Raw genomic sequence first — 19,056 nt, 5'->3', positions numbered from 1 at the left:
CAATTTTTCCGATAGTGCATTTTGTTATATAAAATAAATATTCAACCTTTAAAAAGTCAAGTTTAAAATTTGGATAGCTACCAATTTCAAATTTGTGAGTTGCACTTATTTAAATAAAAGTTTGTTTTTGTGAGTTTGCTAGTTCTCTGCAGAAATATGATGATATTGCGATTAAAAATACCATTCTTGTATGTTAATTTGCAATTTATGAATTTCACAGTTACTGTTTCCTTGGGAACATGAAGTGTTTATTCAGAGTTCTTTCTGTTTCTATTATATATATATGTTCCTTCTGTTATTACGCATGTAGGTAATATTTTCAGTGTTTTAAAATATTTTTAAACTTCAACAAATAGTTTTGTTATTATTTTAATCTAAGAAATCTTTATTGTAGTCGATTATAATCTGAAAATGTCTTATCGTTTAGAAAAATACTCTTAATAACATGCTTTTAAAGAGGAAACTTGAATAAAACTTTATATACAGATAAAGTTCTTGTCACAAAACTTTGTTTTATATATATATTTATATATATAAAATTTATATATATATATATATATATACACATTAGATCTCCGATGTGCTAATGTTATTACCCAGAATTTCCCCGTCCGGATGAAAAAGATTAAATCAATTAGAAAGCCAAATTACCTGATAGTCCATGTAATTCCCATAGCCCATATGGTTGCAGGTGCAAGCGCATGCCTGAATGTGCCTCCGCATGTCTAGCTCGACCTCTTCGCCGCAGACACCTCTGTTAGTGGCCATTATGGTATCCCCCATGCAATAACCGCTGGTGCAATACATCCTCGGATCACTTTGGTCCAAGTAACCTCCACCCGTGTCGTCGTAGCCGAGTCCACTAGCACACCTAGAATCCGAGGTATATCCCACACGAGATGGGGGACGATCCTCGTATCCCAGTCTGGATTGGGGCCGATGAAAGTTCGGAGGTACATCCTGCGATAGAGATATTTTCATGAGGTACATTGTGTGGTCTGAAGCAGGGCTGAAATTACTTATCGAATTTTTATGTGTTCAAATACACGAACGTTTCGGTGATTTTAATATTCGGCGAATATATTTTGAATGCTATTATTCGAATGTTTCATCCACCGAACAAATATCGAACATCCGTAATACTCGAATAGTGTAGTGCGGGCCCTAAATCAAAGTCTTCGAGTGCATCGTTCTCTTTTAAACTTTGCTTCCATTCGATATTCGAATAACGATACACGAACACTGCAGTGTTTAAATATTTGATTATTTTAATATCATAGTTCCAGTCTCAATCTGAATTACTGTTATCAAGGGACAGTATATTTCTATTCTTAAATACGATGACACTTTCTGTGGGCCAAATCTCGAATAAGAATCGAAGAAAAATAATATACTTCAATTTAACATCATACCACATTTATTAAAAGTGATTCGTATCTTTTAAAATTTATTAAGACGCTTTGCCTACCATGTAGGTAAGCTAACCAAAGTAGGTACTTTCCTGGTCAAAGAATGCTATGGAAACTGCCTTTCAATTTTATACACGGTGCATCATGCAACTGGTTCTTCAAAAGAACTACGATGCACGGAAAAAGTGCAACCAAACTTTTTTTAAATGGAATTCCTATTTAAAAAATTTTTTTTACTCGTACCAATTTTTTGGAATATTCTGCGTGAAGAAGTATTCGAGTACAATGTTCAAGAAACCAATATTTTGTAAGATATCTCACATTTTTAAGAACTCGTGTACTTATTTTATTTAAGATGTTCGAACGTCCACGCCCTCACATAATAAGCATTTCATGCATTGTTTTCTTATACTTTTCATAATGATTTTGTTACGATTAATGTGATCACTGTTTATGTTTGAACAATGTAGTTCCATTATTACTTTCAAATTTTCCACAGATACCAATTGACAAAAGTACACTGTATACTGAGTACACTGAGTACACCTAGATAGTACATAACTCCATAAAAAGAAGTTCGTAGGATTTACGTCGGAAGAGTGTAATGGCCATGGTGTTATACTACATGTTCCAAACTGTCTGTCGGAATAAGTTTGTTGTAGGTAATTTATTACTATGCGTGTATTGTGTGCTGGTGCATTATCTTATTGATAATATTTCAAATTCATTCGCATTTGAGGGGAAAAATCTTAAAAAGGATCAAGTAATACAAATTCTAAAAAGTGTAAATATCTTTTACCATTTAATATGTTATTTTTAAAGAAGTCCAAAATATCGCACCAAACATTAATACTAGAAAGTATTTGGTTATTCGTATTCCTTCGAAGTTATGAATTTCCTGTAGCCCATGTATGTTCATTATGATTATTGAATATTCTATTCCTTGTAAATGTACATTCGTTTGCTGATAGAACTTTTTGAGGAAAATTTGAATCGTGTTCTACTTGGGGTAAAAAATATAGTCAGGATCGCATGCATAGATCTTCATCTGTTGAATGTAAAGTACGTCGAATAGACAAATGGAATGTACAAAATTTTTGCAATTTTAAAATTCATCGGACAAAACTTTCGCTGGTATTACCTTCTTTAGCTGTTCCCCTTATTGAGGCTTGCAAATTAAACTCGATATAAGTTAGAACGCATAATTTAATGTCTTCATTATTTGTAACCGGTTTTGGTATACTCCTCTTAAGATTCAAGAAAGTTCCATATTCTCGTAAATTACGTTCGAGCTTGTGAAACTCTGTTCTTGTCAATTGTATGCAATCAGGTTACATATTATTGCACATCCTTACAGCGTCAACAAAATTTTTGATGCACAACACAAAATAAGTAAACGAATCAATTTTTTCACTATTAGTGAATGATATCACTTTCTGTGATATTTTTTATAAGAATTTTAACTTACCGTGATGATAAACTATCAGTAACTTATCAACAAGTGAATTTTTTTTTTTTATTAGAGTTTCTGTCCTCAAAAGGTTGAGTGTTATCAATCGCTGATATCTCATACGTTCACAAGAGTTTGTAACAAAAATTTACATTCAAACATGCCCACAAAACCCACAACATATAAAAAATGTGAGATACCTCACAAAATATTGGTTTTTTTAAACATTGTACCCGAATACATTTTTACGTAGAATTTTTATTACATAATATACATGAAAAAAAAACAAAAAGTTGCAAATTAGTTTAACGCGATTTATTATTAGACGTTGCTCAACGAGGTGCATGAAGTTCTCAGAGGATTATCACTAATATTGGCTAATTGAATTAATTTTTAATACGCTTATTTTAACAAACAAACTGCAATACAAATTTGATTATGCCAATAATAACTGTACAGTTTCATATACTGATCCAAGTCAAAGAGCTTCTGTAACTAAAGCAATTAAGTGAAGTCTGATAGCTTTCAGAATATTGAGTAAATGCTGATTAAATGTTAATTAACTAGTTCAAAAGTCTGATTGTTGTTCGATTCTGAGGGACTTGATTGTTACTGATTATCTGTGCGAAGCCTAATTGCTTTTTTGCCTGCGAAAATAGGCACGATACATCGAAAGTATCGTTACCAACTATTTATTGCACTTTTAGCGAGTTTATGCCTACCCTGTCACGGTTTCGAATGTTATCAAAATTATGACAGAATAAAGAATGGGTTATTATTAATTATTGTCAATGGGTGACGTACCAGTATACTATTGGTACGAATCATGTGTAAAGAGCGGGAAACGCACTCATATATGATCATTTTAGGTTAGATTTTGGTCATTTTAAATACATTTTAAATTTGTTCTGTTACTCTCATCCAATGTATTATACATCTTTATGTATAAAATAATCTGTTTTCCTACACTACCTCATCTTTTACGTTTTGAATAGCCGAAAATTTAAATAAAAATGTAATTTCCATATGTTCACGAATATTTTTCCTTTTCGTATACTCTTTAATTGGATAAGAGAAGAACGACACAAGTTATTATTGGGGTACCTGTATTTGAAAATTTTATAACATAAATTTCTTTATAATGTATATTGAAAAGTATCCTGTATAAGTATACAGAAGTTTATAAATAAAATTGTATATAGAAATATTCGGGTATTATTTTCCTCGAAACTAATTTGGTAACATTGTACTCAATATTTAATTAAGCACTCAATATTGAATTATTTAATACCACAATTGTTTTTAAATAAAATTTGTATATTTCTAAAAATAATATTTTTTATAAATCTTCGTAAACGTGTATACTTACATACACGATATACATCAATAAAGTTAAATGTATCTGCAATAGCTTGTATAGCTGTTGTTCCTAGAAAGAATTCAGTAACGCCTGTTATTCTTCCAGATGAATTCATGTGTATACATTAGGAGCAACAATCGCTGCTACAAATTGAATTTTTATACTAATACAACGCAATCTTGAATCTTTTATAAAAATAACATTATGCTTCTAAAATTCTGAAAGAAATTATGTACAAGTAACAAAAAAAAAAAATAATTCTGGAATATATTAGAAAAGAAAAAATTCATGAAAAGCAGATCAATTCGGCGTTAACAATCAATACAGTATTTACTCAATTGATATTGAATTTGGCCTGTTCGATAACTGCTGGACGCTCTCATCACCATTATTATTTTATTTCTGCCTTACGAAGGCGAGGGTGAAATGAAATGAGAGCAAGTGAGAAGCATTGAAAACCAAAACGATTGTATAAAACAAAGCATTGGTACTTTGTCTCATTCCATCTTTTCGGTGTCTAATACTCCGTCCTTTACCTGCAATATGATTCGTCTGCCTTGTTCCGCGCTCGCTTTCAGTCTCTCTGATCCGCTGTCATTTCATCTCGCCCTCACCTTTGGTAAGGAAGAACAGAAAAATGATAGCTCAGAATACAGAATACTCATCGACGGAATACTAACAAGAAAGGAAAACCTCTATTTGGCTTCAATTTTAATGGATTTTTGCAAAGTGTCAACAAACGCGTTGCTTGTAATGTATGTAAAATATTAGACGTAGGTATTCAATAATTGAAAAGATATAAACGATGAATGTTAGATACTACATGTATATATTGAGACAAACACAAAACATTGGGGCACCATTGGCGTAGCGACACGAGTACGTAAATGCTAAACTGACGCACCAAGATTGATCCAATATTTTCATTTGAAATTACGACAATGGTATTTGTACCGTCTACGAAAAGAAGACACAGTTCTGTTTACATCTCCATTACAATTACAGTCCCACTAGCTCTCCTTGCATCACAGTCGGTGCTTGCTATTAACCGAGTAATAACCAAGATCGATGGCAGTCATTTCGAAATTGAGTGAGACAGAATAAGATGCAGTAGCAACAGCGTAGCCTTCAAATAAAAGCGTCAAAACAAATTGATTTTCTATTTGTATACTGTCGTTAAGTCGGTGAAATTCTCCTACTGAAAAAATGAGTTCAATTTAATGTCTTTAAGAATCATTAATGTCTTCAAATTTATTTATTGCTAAAAGAACTAATTTTCGTTCATTAAAAATAATATAAAGTCGCTTAAACTTATTTCTATCTAAATAAACTCTGCACAATTACAATTTATAGAAAAATAAATCATGTCAAAGTTGAAAACATAACTTTTGTGTTTACATAGATTATAAATTCTCCGAAGGGCTTCAGGTGATAGCAGCTCTTACGATGTTGAGTAAAGAAAAAGATGTTGAGTGAGATGTTTGATTCGATCGATTCTTGAATCGTCAGTTTAACACTTATCTATTCACCTCACTGCGTCAATAATGCTCCGAAGTTCTGTATTTATATTTAAAATATATATTGAGAGTATGTAAGTTTAATCATTTATACCTAATATTTTGCATACATCGTAAGGAATTTGTATGCTATTATTCTGTAAAAATACATTGAAATTGGAGGATACAAATAGAGGTTCTTCTCTCGTAAGTATAGAGAAATCTTTTCAAATTATAATATGTATATACAATAGATAACAAAAGCATTCGCACAAAAAGTTTAATGTTTAAATAAATAAAGTTATATTATAATTTTCAAAATAATTGTATTGCAGCAATAACATACAAATGATTATAAACACAGATACGTCAATTTTGAAAAATATCAAGCAATATAGATATTTATAAAACATTAACCGTATGAACATGACAAAAATATTCGAACAAATAACTAATAACAACATATTTTTTAAATAATCGAATTTTTAGTTTAGTAATTTTTAGGTTAGTTCACCGTGAGCATGTACCTACCAGATGTTACTAACACCGCTGAATGTTGTGCAATAATTACTTAATTCATAGTAGTTTCCTTTACATTGTTCCAAAGTTGTATATATATATATATATATATATATATATATATATATATATATATATATATATTTTTCTTTCAACTCGCTTAAAATTTATAGTTAATTTAGTTATTTTTTTATCAATTTATATCTATAAATATTTGATTTAAGATTTGGATTTTCTACAGTAAAAGTAGAGTTTCCAAAACGAGAATGACATTAAACAAGATCCATTTTTCAATAACGTAGGATGCTAGCGAATGGCGCGCGCGCATGTGTGTGTGTGTGTGTGTGTGTGTGTGAGAGAAAGAAAGAGCATGGGAGTCGAGCGATACGAGCGACCCACTGCGGAGGGTGGTAACTGGTTGTAAACCGACGGGACCGTTGAATTTCCCGCGTCACGGACACAATGGAGGCCCATCGTCTGATTACCGTCTAGCGACCACCCGAGCGAGCCAGTACGGCCGGCCTACGCTTGCGTTATCTCCAAGATGCGTTACACAAGTCACATAGTCTCCAAATTCTGGAGTATAAAAAGGGTTGTCACCCTGAACAGGGGTTGTTGTAATATCTCGTTTCTGGAGGGAGAACGTTGAGTCTAGCGTGCAAAGTATCTAGAGAAGTGCTGTCTACTTTAGATACGGTACAGTACATTACGATTTCAAAGTACCTCGAGAAGTTTTTATTATTGTTATTTATTACTCGTGCGTTAATTGACTAAATATTTCTGATACATCCCGATCCTTAAATAGAAATCCTACAATAGTGTAAGCATTTTCAACAGCACGCTTCGAGTCTTTAGCTAGCCATACACTGGTGGGTTAACTGGAAGTTAATGCTGTGCAAAAGGATTTTGAACGTATCATGTACTATCACGATTGGTTCAAGTTCTGTATTAACCAATGAAGGGATTGTGTTCCTCTCATATATTGAAAGGAGATAACAACATGAAAAATGTATCTTCAACGGTAATGTGTTACCCACATTTGTCATATCTGTATTAAAACGCAGTTCTTAACTTGTGCCCACATATTTAATTGACAATGGTAAGGTGGTAAGTCTTAACATTGCTATGTTGTTTGCTTTTGCCATTTCATTTTTGGCATACGTACTAGTTATATTTTGCTGTTTTACAATCACTAAATGTGTCTAACATCGCAAAAGAATTAAATAAATGTAATAAAATTTTATGAAAATTTAAATTTATTATATATTATACTAATATATTACGTTTTCTGGTAGGCCACAGTGCAATATTTGTCGATTCATATTCTGCATCCAAAGTCGACCTGATGAATACAACCAAAGTAATACAAAAATAAAAAAATAAATAAATTATAACACAAACGAATAAACAAAAGCAATACATAATTATAACACAACAAAGACAAAAGGACAAATATACAGTGCAATGACTCACGGTACTGTGACTGCTCTTCGGCGTTTTTCCTGTGCTCGCCTCAAGAAAAATCTTTCTCCTTTTTCATAAATGCAAGTCACAAAAAACGAGTGAGCATGAGTGTAAGTGCGGGTGCGATTCTGGCGAACGTGAATGTGTGTGCGGAACGGGAGGTCCTAACGGGACGGAAGATGGAGGTCCTAAAACGTCAGGCTCGATGGTTCATACTGCTGCAGTGGCTGGACCAAACCATATGAAGCTAGCAGACCGTCAGGGCTGTCGAACCGCTCCTGCTTGAAAAGTTGAGCAGAGGCCTTGATACGCTCATTTACCGCACCTTGCTGGTGCTGTCCGGCTACAGTTGTTTGTTTTTATCTACTATTATCCATATCTAGCGGATGAAATTAGCTTTCAAATTTGGGGGAGAAATAACATTTTCCACGATATTTCGAAAATGATAAGACCTAGAAAAAAGTTGTTTAAACAAAAATTGCATACTTTTGAATAATGAATTTAATTTCCCAAACTGCTTTGCTAAATATCAATTTGTTTAAACAATATATTAAAAAATGTTCATTTTTTATACTTTTTTATACAATTCATTGTTTCGCATTTTTATAAATTTGTTAATATAAACTATAGATCAATATGGAAAATACGTATATTTTTAAATTTTGATTTGATCCTTTCAATGAAGGTTAACGTTGGTATTATAAAATCAGTTTAAATGTGGAACGTGAATTTTTGAATATATGATATAGTAACTATCTATATTATGGACACGTATTGTTAATTAATCCTTGGCTGTCAAAACTTGTCGCCACAAATATCTATTAAATCAATAATATTTTGTGACACCTCAATTTCTTTAGCATTACTATCATTTTCGGTGCCATTTTCATAATTATATGCTTCCATTAAAATATTAATCACATTAATTGGATTGACTTTCATTTTTCTATTAAAAATATAGTAACGGAAATCCGGATTCGATCCTATTACCAACGCTTCCGTAATCTCTCGCTCGACTTAATCAAAACTTGCGCTTTTAAAAATATTTAAGCAATTTACTTATGAAATATATATCAAATTTTAAATCAAAGTATTTCGAAAACGAAGGCCCATTTTGAAAAAATTGATTAGGGTTTTTTGATACTAGGTATATACTATAACTTGTATCTACTACCGTTTCAAAAATGATTTCCACTACCGTACAGTTCCCTTGTGAATTTTTCTTTTGTTTTATGATGTATAATAGTCAGTGAGAGGTGGCAAGAGAAGAAGCGAATGCATGGAGAGAAAAAAGGTAGTAGAGTGAAACGTGTAACTAGGCAGCAACACACAGGGTTTTAAGTTGCACACGAAAAATTGAAAATTAAGTGTTTTATGTTGAAAGTGTGGTGCAGTGTCCGATATTCACCGTATGTTTATTATTTTCTTCCCCGATTTTACTGATCGTGAAATAAATTATTCGGTAACACGTGGCAAAGGTTAACCTATTCCATCATATCAGCGCATAACCTCTTCAATCACGCGTAGAACTTCAGTTATTCACAAAACTGAGAATACACCTATGTTGGTGATAAAAATTAACTGGAAAATCAATTAAATCATGGATACTTGAAAGTCAGAAGTGAAACGAAAAACGAAATAACATTAAGTATTTATTTAAATTTAACTGAAAATGTAAAATTACTAGGGTTTTATCGACACAAAATTGGGCATACACATAGTGATTTTTTTAAATTCTTTGGGTTTGTATAAATTTAATATTGGTATTATTGATGGGAAGTCCCACTAAACAGTTCGAAGAATTTTACGTGAAGAAAGATACAACGGGAGAATAACTCGAAAGAAACTTTACATCTCAAAATAAAATAGGGAAAAGCGTTTACAATTCGCTAAAACTTTCATTAATTGTAACGAATAGTTTTAGAAAAATGTTATATTTTCGGACGAAACGAAAATAAACTTATTTGGACGCGATGGAAGAAAATAAATCGTGTGAAGGAAACCCAATATGAAACATTATGTTTGCAATACCTGTCCAACAGTAAGACACGAAGGAGGCTTGGTGATGTGGGACTGCATAGCTAAATATAGAACTGGAAATATAGAATTTATTGACAGTACGATGGATAACATGAAGTATTTAAATATTTAAACAAAAATTTTTAAATCACAAGCAGAGAAGTTGAACATGTCACCTTATACTATTTCCAGCACAACAATGATCCCAAATATGCATCTTATCTAATACATCTTTCAAACATCTCGTACAGGCTCTTTAAATGTTGTCTTAAATAATTATTTCGGATACAGGCTGTCATATGAAGAATATGAGGATGACACACACTAATTAAGTGAATTGTACTCCCTATGGTATTCCAATCTTGGGGCATGTTTATTAAAAGTGTCCTATCATATGTCAATTAAATGACTAACAAGTAACTATTGTTATCTGACGCCTTAACATGTACAGATATGTTATGAAACCAATTTTCTTGTCTGACTCAACTCATGTTCTCCTACTTATCAATTCACTTTGAAACTATAATATTATTGTCGGTGTATCTACTTGACTTCTCATTTAATAACTGTTTAGATTCCACAGAAAAAGGTATACCTTTAGTTAGAAACCCTTTTTAATACTTTGAAGTTTTATCTTTATTTTATTTTGAAATGTAAATTCTTCAAGATAAAATTGTACTATATATGAAGACACACATGTAACAATAGCATTATTCTTTTTCTAAGGTCAATTTTTTACCAAATTTGAGATCATCGATATCTTTTAAATGAGACTACCTTTGTCGATGTCTTTGTACAATATAAAGAAACAAATCTAATGACCTTATAAATCATCCTGTCCTGACCATTGAATTTTGAAAAAATTTCTGTTTTACGTACATGATCCAAACATGTAAATGTGAATGTAAACTTTGTGAAAGTGAATATTTGATAGTATTTCTATTGAAACATTCATTTGAGACAATAATTTCAATGAAAGTTCTGAATAATGAGAATCATTGCTGGATTTCTTTTTTTATGCTATACAAGAATATTGAAAAAAGTATAGGGTGCTATTTAAAAAGATATCGATGACTTTAAACTTTAAAAAGAAAATGAATTTTGAAAAATAATAATGCTAGCGTTACACCTGCCACTTCAGACACATTGACTGTGATGTTTTTTCAGAGAACTAGGTTGTAAAAGTTGTAGTAGTATGTTTTGATATTGTATAGCAAAAATTACAGAAACTGTAAGGCATTTATTAAACATACTTCACCATCTTTTATGAATTGATGTTTATTTAGTTTTTATTGCATATATTCCTTATACCACATAACAGGAGAACTGATGTATTTTTTAGAACAATTAAAATCATAATAAGGTCTTATTCAACCAGGTATATCTTAAATTTAAGTTTTTTCAGGTGTACCAACAGTTATGAATTAAAAATTGTCAAAATCACCTGCAATTTTTCAAATGGATTTCAATAACGTCTTTCGATTATTATTTAACAGGTAGAAAAACAAGTTTAATAAATATTATAAAATATTTTTCTTACCATAAGAACTAATTGCAAGTATAAATTCAGTGGAAAGAAGTATTCTAGGAAAGTACCCTAACCTTTTACATTTTTCAACGTTTTCGTACAATTAATATTAATTTTTTAGCTACTATTGTATACATTAGTTATTATTGTTATCTTACATGTGATTTTCCGTGTCAACTGGATATGTAAAAGTACGATAATATTTACATCTGTAGAACAACCAACAAGTATGCATACATCATATTAAGAGATATCCGTGCAATATTTACGATAGTTCTCAGTAGCTACGAGTGATATACGACGCGAATGCACTCACGCGCTTATGACTCACGAAAATGTGTATAATTTATCGTTCGGATGTAAATCACAAAAAAACTCGTGTAGCAACTAATACTCGAACAAATATGTAAGCTTTAATCGTTATTAGTCGTAAAGTTTATCTGTTACGGACTTTTGATTTTATTACACGAGGTTCAATGTATTACGGTTTGAGAATTGAGCGATATGTGCAAGATTTTATTTCTGATGCTAGACACTATGCAAGATTAATCAAATAATGCATCATCGATTCTTATACTCGTAAACCATGTTCTATGTTAAACCCTTGTAACGCAGATTAATGTCATTTTTCTTCTTCTTTCTCCTTCTTATTTGTTCCTCGATTTATACAACCGTTTCTTAACATTCTTTCGTGACGTGTTAAATTTAACGTATCAGTGTCCTTGTCGAAAACTTCAGCACTTCTCCTGGAGATGTCTTATCAATGATAATACCAGGCAAATTTTGTTGACCCACATCGTTAAGATTGTAATCAGTTCTTATTCCGTAGAAAAAATCTGCTGCCTTGTAATTCACCGTGTGAAAAAGCATCCGAACGGCAACGTATTGATTTCATTTTAGAAGTGGTATTGATTTATGAACGACGAAATAAACCGCGTTCTTTCACAGTTGCTTTACTACTTTTAATAATTTCAGCTTTATTATCTCTATCAGGTTGTCATACGCTCAAAACTGAAATCATGTAAAGGGTAATTAATTTTCTGATAACTTGGTGCACGAAAATGTGACAAGTAGATAGACATTAATTTTTAAAAATAATACATGTCGGTAGTCTGCAACGACTGCATCATACAAAAAGTCACGAAATGTTCAAGGAGTAGGATACCTAAAGGATTTGAGCAATATTTTAAAATAATATTTCACGATATGCAAAAATGGTTATCAATGAAATTTAGTCGAAATAGTACTACTGTTATAGTCCCAAGTTTTATATATTATGTATCCTTTTGGTAGCTAGAATATTTAGTGGAGAACTCAAATTAATATTTACACTTTTGTACACACAAACTGTACTGGTAAGGCTAAGAGCGGGACACTGTAGAATAACAGATAAATATCTACTAAAGAAAATAGATTCATCAAGTTACAATCCATGTAACGTAAAACCGACAACTAACGACCTCCTATTCGATATAACATCACCCAATCACGTAATGAACACCTTACAATACCTGAAAGACACCAAACTGATTGAAAGGATATAATCCGCTGCAGGAGTCGCTAATGACTTAAAAGTTGATGGGATGTTAAACTCGAAAAAAAGAACAGTATCTAATAAAGAAGTTGAAAGAACACAAATAAGTGGACACTCGATTCCTTCGTCATAAAATATAAACAAACTTAATGCGTAGTTATTACTTGTATACAGTAGTTACAAATAAAAATAAACTTTCTATTTAGTTGAAGTCTAGATGTCGTACAAGACAGAACAATTAGCAAAATGTCCGAAAGAAAAGAAATTTCATATCAAGTTCGTCATTTGATTATTTCGAACTTCCGTAAAAAATTAAGTTACCGTGTGATAGTCACGGTTTAATTATATTAAAAAATGCGCTAGAAAAAGTTTATAAGAAATATTTATTGCACGATACAGTGGAAAATTTAGAAGGTCGAAGAATCCAAATCTTAAATCAAATATTTATAGATATAAATTGATAAAAAAGTAACTAAATTAACTATAAATTCTAAGCGGGTTAAAACAAATATATATATACAACTTTGGAACAATGTAAAGGAAACTACTATGAATTAAGTAATTAGTGCACAACATTCAGCGGTTAGTAATATCTGGTAGGTACATGCTCACGATGAACTAACCTAAAAATTACTAAACTAAAAATTTGATTATTTAAAAAATATATTGTTATTAGTTATTTTTTTCGAATATTTTGGTCATGTTCATACGGTTAATGTTTCACAAATATTATCTATATTGCTTGATATTTTTCAAAATTGACGTATCTGTGTTTATAATCATTTGTATGGTACCCTGTGTTTTAGCTCATGGCATTGACTTCAGACGATTAAGCAATCACTGTTTGGAGGCCAGGCGATTTTCTTCCCAATTATGTGAAAGAAGTCTCAATGAATTTTTTCTTCAACAATATTCATTGTCAGTAAGATACTATTACAAAATCCCTCAAAACATCGTTTATGATATAGATTTATCAGTGTTCACTAAACGTTAAAGCTAATCATCTTTCTGTCGATCTATCGAAAATTGGCATTGATATTATGAACGATGTGGATGAACTTTGTGACCACGGATTCCATTAGCCGCGAAAAATCAATGCATAAAAACCGTCCGTTTTCGTAACACGAAATGACGGAGCAAGTGTTATATATTTTCAAGATTATTGGCAAAGAGTAACGTTGATATATTTTTGACACTAACTGTTTCTAGTCCGATTCTGTTTTCCTCTTAGCCCATTTCCTTTCTCATTCTCTGCGTGTGCTCGCTGAATTCCTAAAATATGGAGAGGAAACGAGGACCACGAAATTGGGCCAAATCGATATCAGTCAGATATACGTACAGCGAAACGTCGAACTTAAAGCATGCATGCCGAGTCGAATCAATTTTCAGATCCCGAAAACCCATAATAGCTACTGGAAGATTCAACTCCGTTGGAATTTCTGAAATGAATTCAGGCGAAATCGAGTGAATTTTCAGATCCCGAAAACCCATAATGGCTACTGGAAGATTCAACTCCGTTGGAATTTCTGAAATGAATTCAGGCGAAACGGAGTGAAACTCACGATTTCTGATCGCCGTGCTTTCCATCAGATGAACAGGCCTGGATGCCCGGATTTTAATTGCCTCTACCGGTGGAGATATAGATTGTATTACTGCCGCTAATGACACATACTCGAGCATTGCTTGTAGGCACTTTACATACAAACTAAATCGTGAAACAGATGTACATGGAAGATTACGATTTTTATTTTGGCAATCTTTAACTCTAGGATGATTTATGTTTGGTTTGCATTTCTAGGGATTATTTGAAATTCTTGCATATGTAAGTTTTACTCGATTTGAATTGAAAGTAATGAAAAAGAGAGAACGATCTGTACAAGTAACGTACCGAACTGTTTTCAAATTCGTTCTGGAAAACTATTTAGTACCATAGATGTACACACTTTTCGTATAATCATGTACATTCAACAAAACTGATGTTGTTTATGAATTTGAAGGTTCAACTATAAATAGAACATTCTATTATTATTAAATGATATATTCTTTTTTATCATTAATACACGATAAAGTATTTTGTAATACCTTTACAAAATATTAACTCATAATAGCGTTATTTGGTCCATGCTGTATACTGATTTTACTAATGCAGAAAGTATTTTTAAAGAAATTATATAATTATGGGATTCATGTTTATCACCGAGTTCGAATTTAAACAATACGAGCCCTGTTGAAATTTTAAATTTAAAATATTGAAGAGAAATAATTATATGTACTACCATAGAGTATTAAAATTATAAACACGTTTTTCAAATATTTTATTTATTATTATTTCTCAGGAGGAGTGATTTAATTTAATAATTGTTGCCTTAAACATTGAAAAAATATCTTCTTATTTAGTATTGTTATTGCATTTTAGTGGAATCGAAATGCAAAGTTAAAGATCTAAGAATGGAGTAGTTAATCATGGTTATTCATCTAGGAAAAGGAATCATTTTCTCTTTAAGTCTTACATATCATGTTATCATGTTTTTGAATTAGCTGATTGTTTTTCCTAATCAAATTTTTAAAAATAGCACACAAGTTACAGAAAATAAAATTGTTTACTTCTACAAACTTTTTAAATCATAGTGTTTTAACAAATTCGTCTTGATGTAGGTACTCGTTGTTTTTGTGTTAAGTACGAAGCTATAATTAATGGTCTAAGTACATATAAGCGTTTTAAAAGTACTAATCGCTTTCAGAAGGCTGGTAAATGTTTTTAATGTTGCAGCAACTCTGCGTAACATGAGGTCTTGGAATTAGTTAGGCTGAAATGGCTTATATTGTAGGCGTCAGACTGTCAAACAGAGTTTCCTGCTAAATCTTCAACGGCTTACAATTCCCCTCCTCAGCACTAATTAACATCCACCTTTTGTGGAAACATGAAATATAATTTTGAGTTGACATAAATATCAAGATTGAGAAATACGCTTATTACAGGCCTGGGAACTCATTCAATTCTATTTACTAATTAAAAAAATCTACACATATCTCAAGACGAAATTAAATTTAATTAGCGCGCGGATCGAGACACGATACTATCGTAGTTGAGAAAATAGAATGGAAAAGCTGATAATTTTATTTATTTGCAATTTACTTTCTATTATGGCTGGAAAATATATTAAAAAATATTTATAATTGCTATCAGTTTTAAGACATCTTAAACACATAATAAGATAGGAGACATTGGTGAATATTAAAACTAAATAAATTTTTTTTCAATAAGAATATTTAGTATTGTAATTGTTTTTTTTTTGCGAATTACTAAACCTTAAAAAATGTGTATACATATCTAAAGTTGAACTATAATAAGATAAATTTTGAAGAAAATAATGTTTTTTAACGATTTTAATCATAATTATTTATCTGTATGCACGTGTAGTTATGTAGAAAAATACAGTAGCGGTATAGTAACTTGAAATGAAACCGATAAGATAGTAGGGATGTCAAGTGACACCTTAGTTGCATCGGGTTGCAGGTGGTGCTCCATAAGACCGAGAGTCGGGTGCTACATGCACCTCAGTAGGAGCCGGTTTTCCACGAAAACCGCTGCGAGTCCCGCGAGCGGGTAGAGGTCCTGACGAGACGGAAGATGGAAGCTCTCAAACGTCAGATCCGAGAGTCCATGCTGTTGCTGTGGCAGTAGCGGCTAGCCCAACCAACTTTTGACCAGCGGTCAATCTGGGCTGTCTAACCGCTCCTACTGGTGTGGTCAAGGTGATGGAGGGGGAGAAGGAGTCCGTGCCTAAGATCAGCCTAGAGCACCCTCCAAAGACAGCAGTGATTACGTTGCGAAGGGGGCGTGTCTGAAGGGGGCGGGGCCTCAAAATCGCATTGGTGCGGATCAAACGCGCAGTGACCAGAATTTGGATTCTCGAGATTTTCAAATTTGAGAGCGGGACTAGTGCGTGACTGTCCCCAAATGTCCGCTTTGTGCGGAAATGGAGAAACCCAGCCTATACAGAACCGGTAGCGTTCTCTTGCCGTTAAAAGAAACCAGAAGGATAACTGGTAATCGGTAAACAATGATCCCTTGGCTCTTTCTTCAGGCAAACTTCAATGCTGGAAGGCACAGAACCTAATGTCACTACATGTGTTGGTTTAACACATGCCACTGAACAGTACTGCGTTCCCAACAACTCGCATTGGATGGGTGACATGGACAGTTCAGTAGCGATATATGAAAGGTAGGTGACGAGTCCTAGCCGCGTCCTCCACTCGAGTGCAGCGTGAGCTTCGTTACTGTCTAGTAGGGGAGAATCGCCGTGATTGGGTGCTACATCTCGCTGAGGTCTGGCCTCGTAGCCTCCGTACAGTGCCTGGTTGGGATGGGGGCGTGCTCTCCAGGCGCATTCAGTCTCGACCGTCTCGAGACACAGGGTGGGAAGAAATTCCATAGGATGACATTGGTGGTGTCCTTCTACATCGTTAATGCCTTCAACACCTTACTTTGGGAGGCAATCAGGCAGGGCCTCGAAGACCATCGGGTTCTCGTTTATCTAAGGGCAGTGGTCGAAGGCTACTTCCGGAATAGGTGATTGGAGTACTCGGGTCAGAGGGAAGTGGAGCGGAGAGAAGTGTACGATGAGGTTCCGCAAGGAATCTGTGCTTGGACCTATGTTATGGAACCTCGGATATGATACCATTTTGCGACCCTCTGACGTTGTCAGCCAGACGTTCTTTGCGGATGACACGTTGGTGTTAACAGTCGAAGACGACTGGGGGATAGTTACTCGGCGTTCAAAGAACGGTGCCCAATGCGTCATCGAACAGATCCAGGGGATCGGATTGCACGGGCATTCCATAAGACTGAGGTATCGCCACTCTTGCTTGAGTAACTTGGCAAAGGTTTTGATACTCTCACCTACTACACGGTGCAGGTGCTGTTCGACCATGGTTGCCTCAGGGGGTACCTACACCGTATAGAGAAGGAAGCGACACTGAGCTGCTGGCATTGTCCTGCGAACGAGGATACACACTCGAGTGTGCTCTGTCTGGACGAGTGAATAGGGCGTGACGATCGCCGCGGCCGGGCGGGGAGAGGAGCGGGGGCGGAGCTCTGCCGGGAGTAGTACGGCCCATGCCCGGTAGCAAGTCTCAGCACTCGGCACTAGAGTGCTCGACACTCGATTGCCGTTGTGTCTTTCTGCGAACGCGTAATGTCGTCTTGGCGTGGGCCGCGGAAGGCCCTCCTAACCATGAGGTTGCATTTTCTCCGAGCTCTCGCCTCTATCCTCCATGGAACGACACCCTGTGCCTTTGGGTCCCCCGGAAATACAATTGGTGGGGCAGCGTGCGTGTGGCCCTGCCTTGCCACCAGACATCCTAACACAGGTGATGGCGGAAACGAACAGTTTATTTAGCGACGTCTAACGAACACCCTAAAAAAAGGGCCGTAGAATCTCTGTCCGCGTACCGACCCATTTATTTTCTCGACTATTTGGGCAAACTTTTCCGAAGAGTGCTGGTAGCCCGCATCGTCTGGCACCTGCCGCAAAGCGAGTCCGACCTGGGCGAGTGCCAGTTTGGATTCCAGCAAGGACGATCGACCGTTGATGCAATTCGTCGCCATCTCTCGAGATAGGATGGCCTTTAGCAGCCTATTCTGGGGGAGGCAATTAGGCCGGGATTCGAAGACCTTGGAGTCCTCGTCTATATAAACGTAGTAATTGAGGAATAGCTCCATTACAGGTGCACAGGATATCTGCGCTGTTACGGGATGGAGCGAAAGGATGTACTCCAATGTTCCGCAGAGGTCCGTGCCAGGACCCTTGCCATGCAATCTTGGGTACAGCACCGTTCTACGGATCGACGACGTCAGCCTAACGTGTTTGGCTGAGAATATATGAAAATAACGAAATATCGGTATTTAAAAATCGAGAATAATTCCTTTGCCACATGAGTCGTTGACTATTGTAATACGCGACCTACCGTAGGTGCGACTTTGTCGGGAATTTGGTTATTCGAACAATGGACTTGGTACAACGATTTTCAATTTTTCTAGTTTCTAGGTTAGAATTATTGAGTAAATATGAACGATAGTTGTCCGCCATTCGATGAAATATTTGTGTAAACATGTGCTGAAAGGGGACTATAAAAGTATTCAAATGATTATCGGTGAACAGAAAGAAAAAATTTGAAATCTAACAAATTTCTTTTATTTTTACTAAAAATTTAATTTCACGTTTAGAAAACGATTTATTAAGCCTATTTATTTATTAATTATCAGATTTCCTAT

At 34.2% G+C, this 19,056-nt stretch overlaps 1 protein-coding gene across 1 annotated transcript in view; it reads right to left on the bottom strand.

The window, feature by feature from the left end:
* The window catches only part of LOC143150343 (dipeptidase 1), a 214,770-nt gene that overhangs the window by 142,868 nt on the left and 52,846 nt on the right, over positions 1–19,056 (bottom strand). Inside the window, exon 3 of the mRNA XM_076318535.1 lies at positions 652–960. Coding sequence (XP_076174650.1) covers positions 652–960 — 309 coding nt within the window. The remainder of the gene's footprint in view (positions 1–651; positions 961–19,056) is intronic.

Source organism: Ptiloglossa arizonensis, chromosome 8 (genome assembly GCF_051014685.1).
Source record: "Ptiloglossa arizonensis isolate GNS036 chromosome 8, iyPtiAriz1_principal, whole genome shotgun sequence".
Taxonomy (NCBI): Eukaryota; Metazoa; Arthropoda; class Insecta; order Hymenoptera; family Colletidae; genus Ptiloglossa; species Ptiloglossa arizonensis.
The sequence above is the reverse complement of the archived record's forward strand: the minus strand, read 5'-3'. Positions and strand labels throughout refer to the sequence as shown.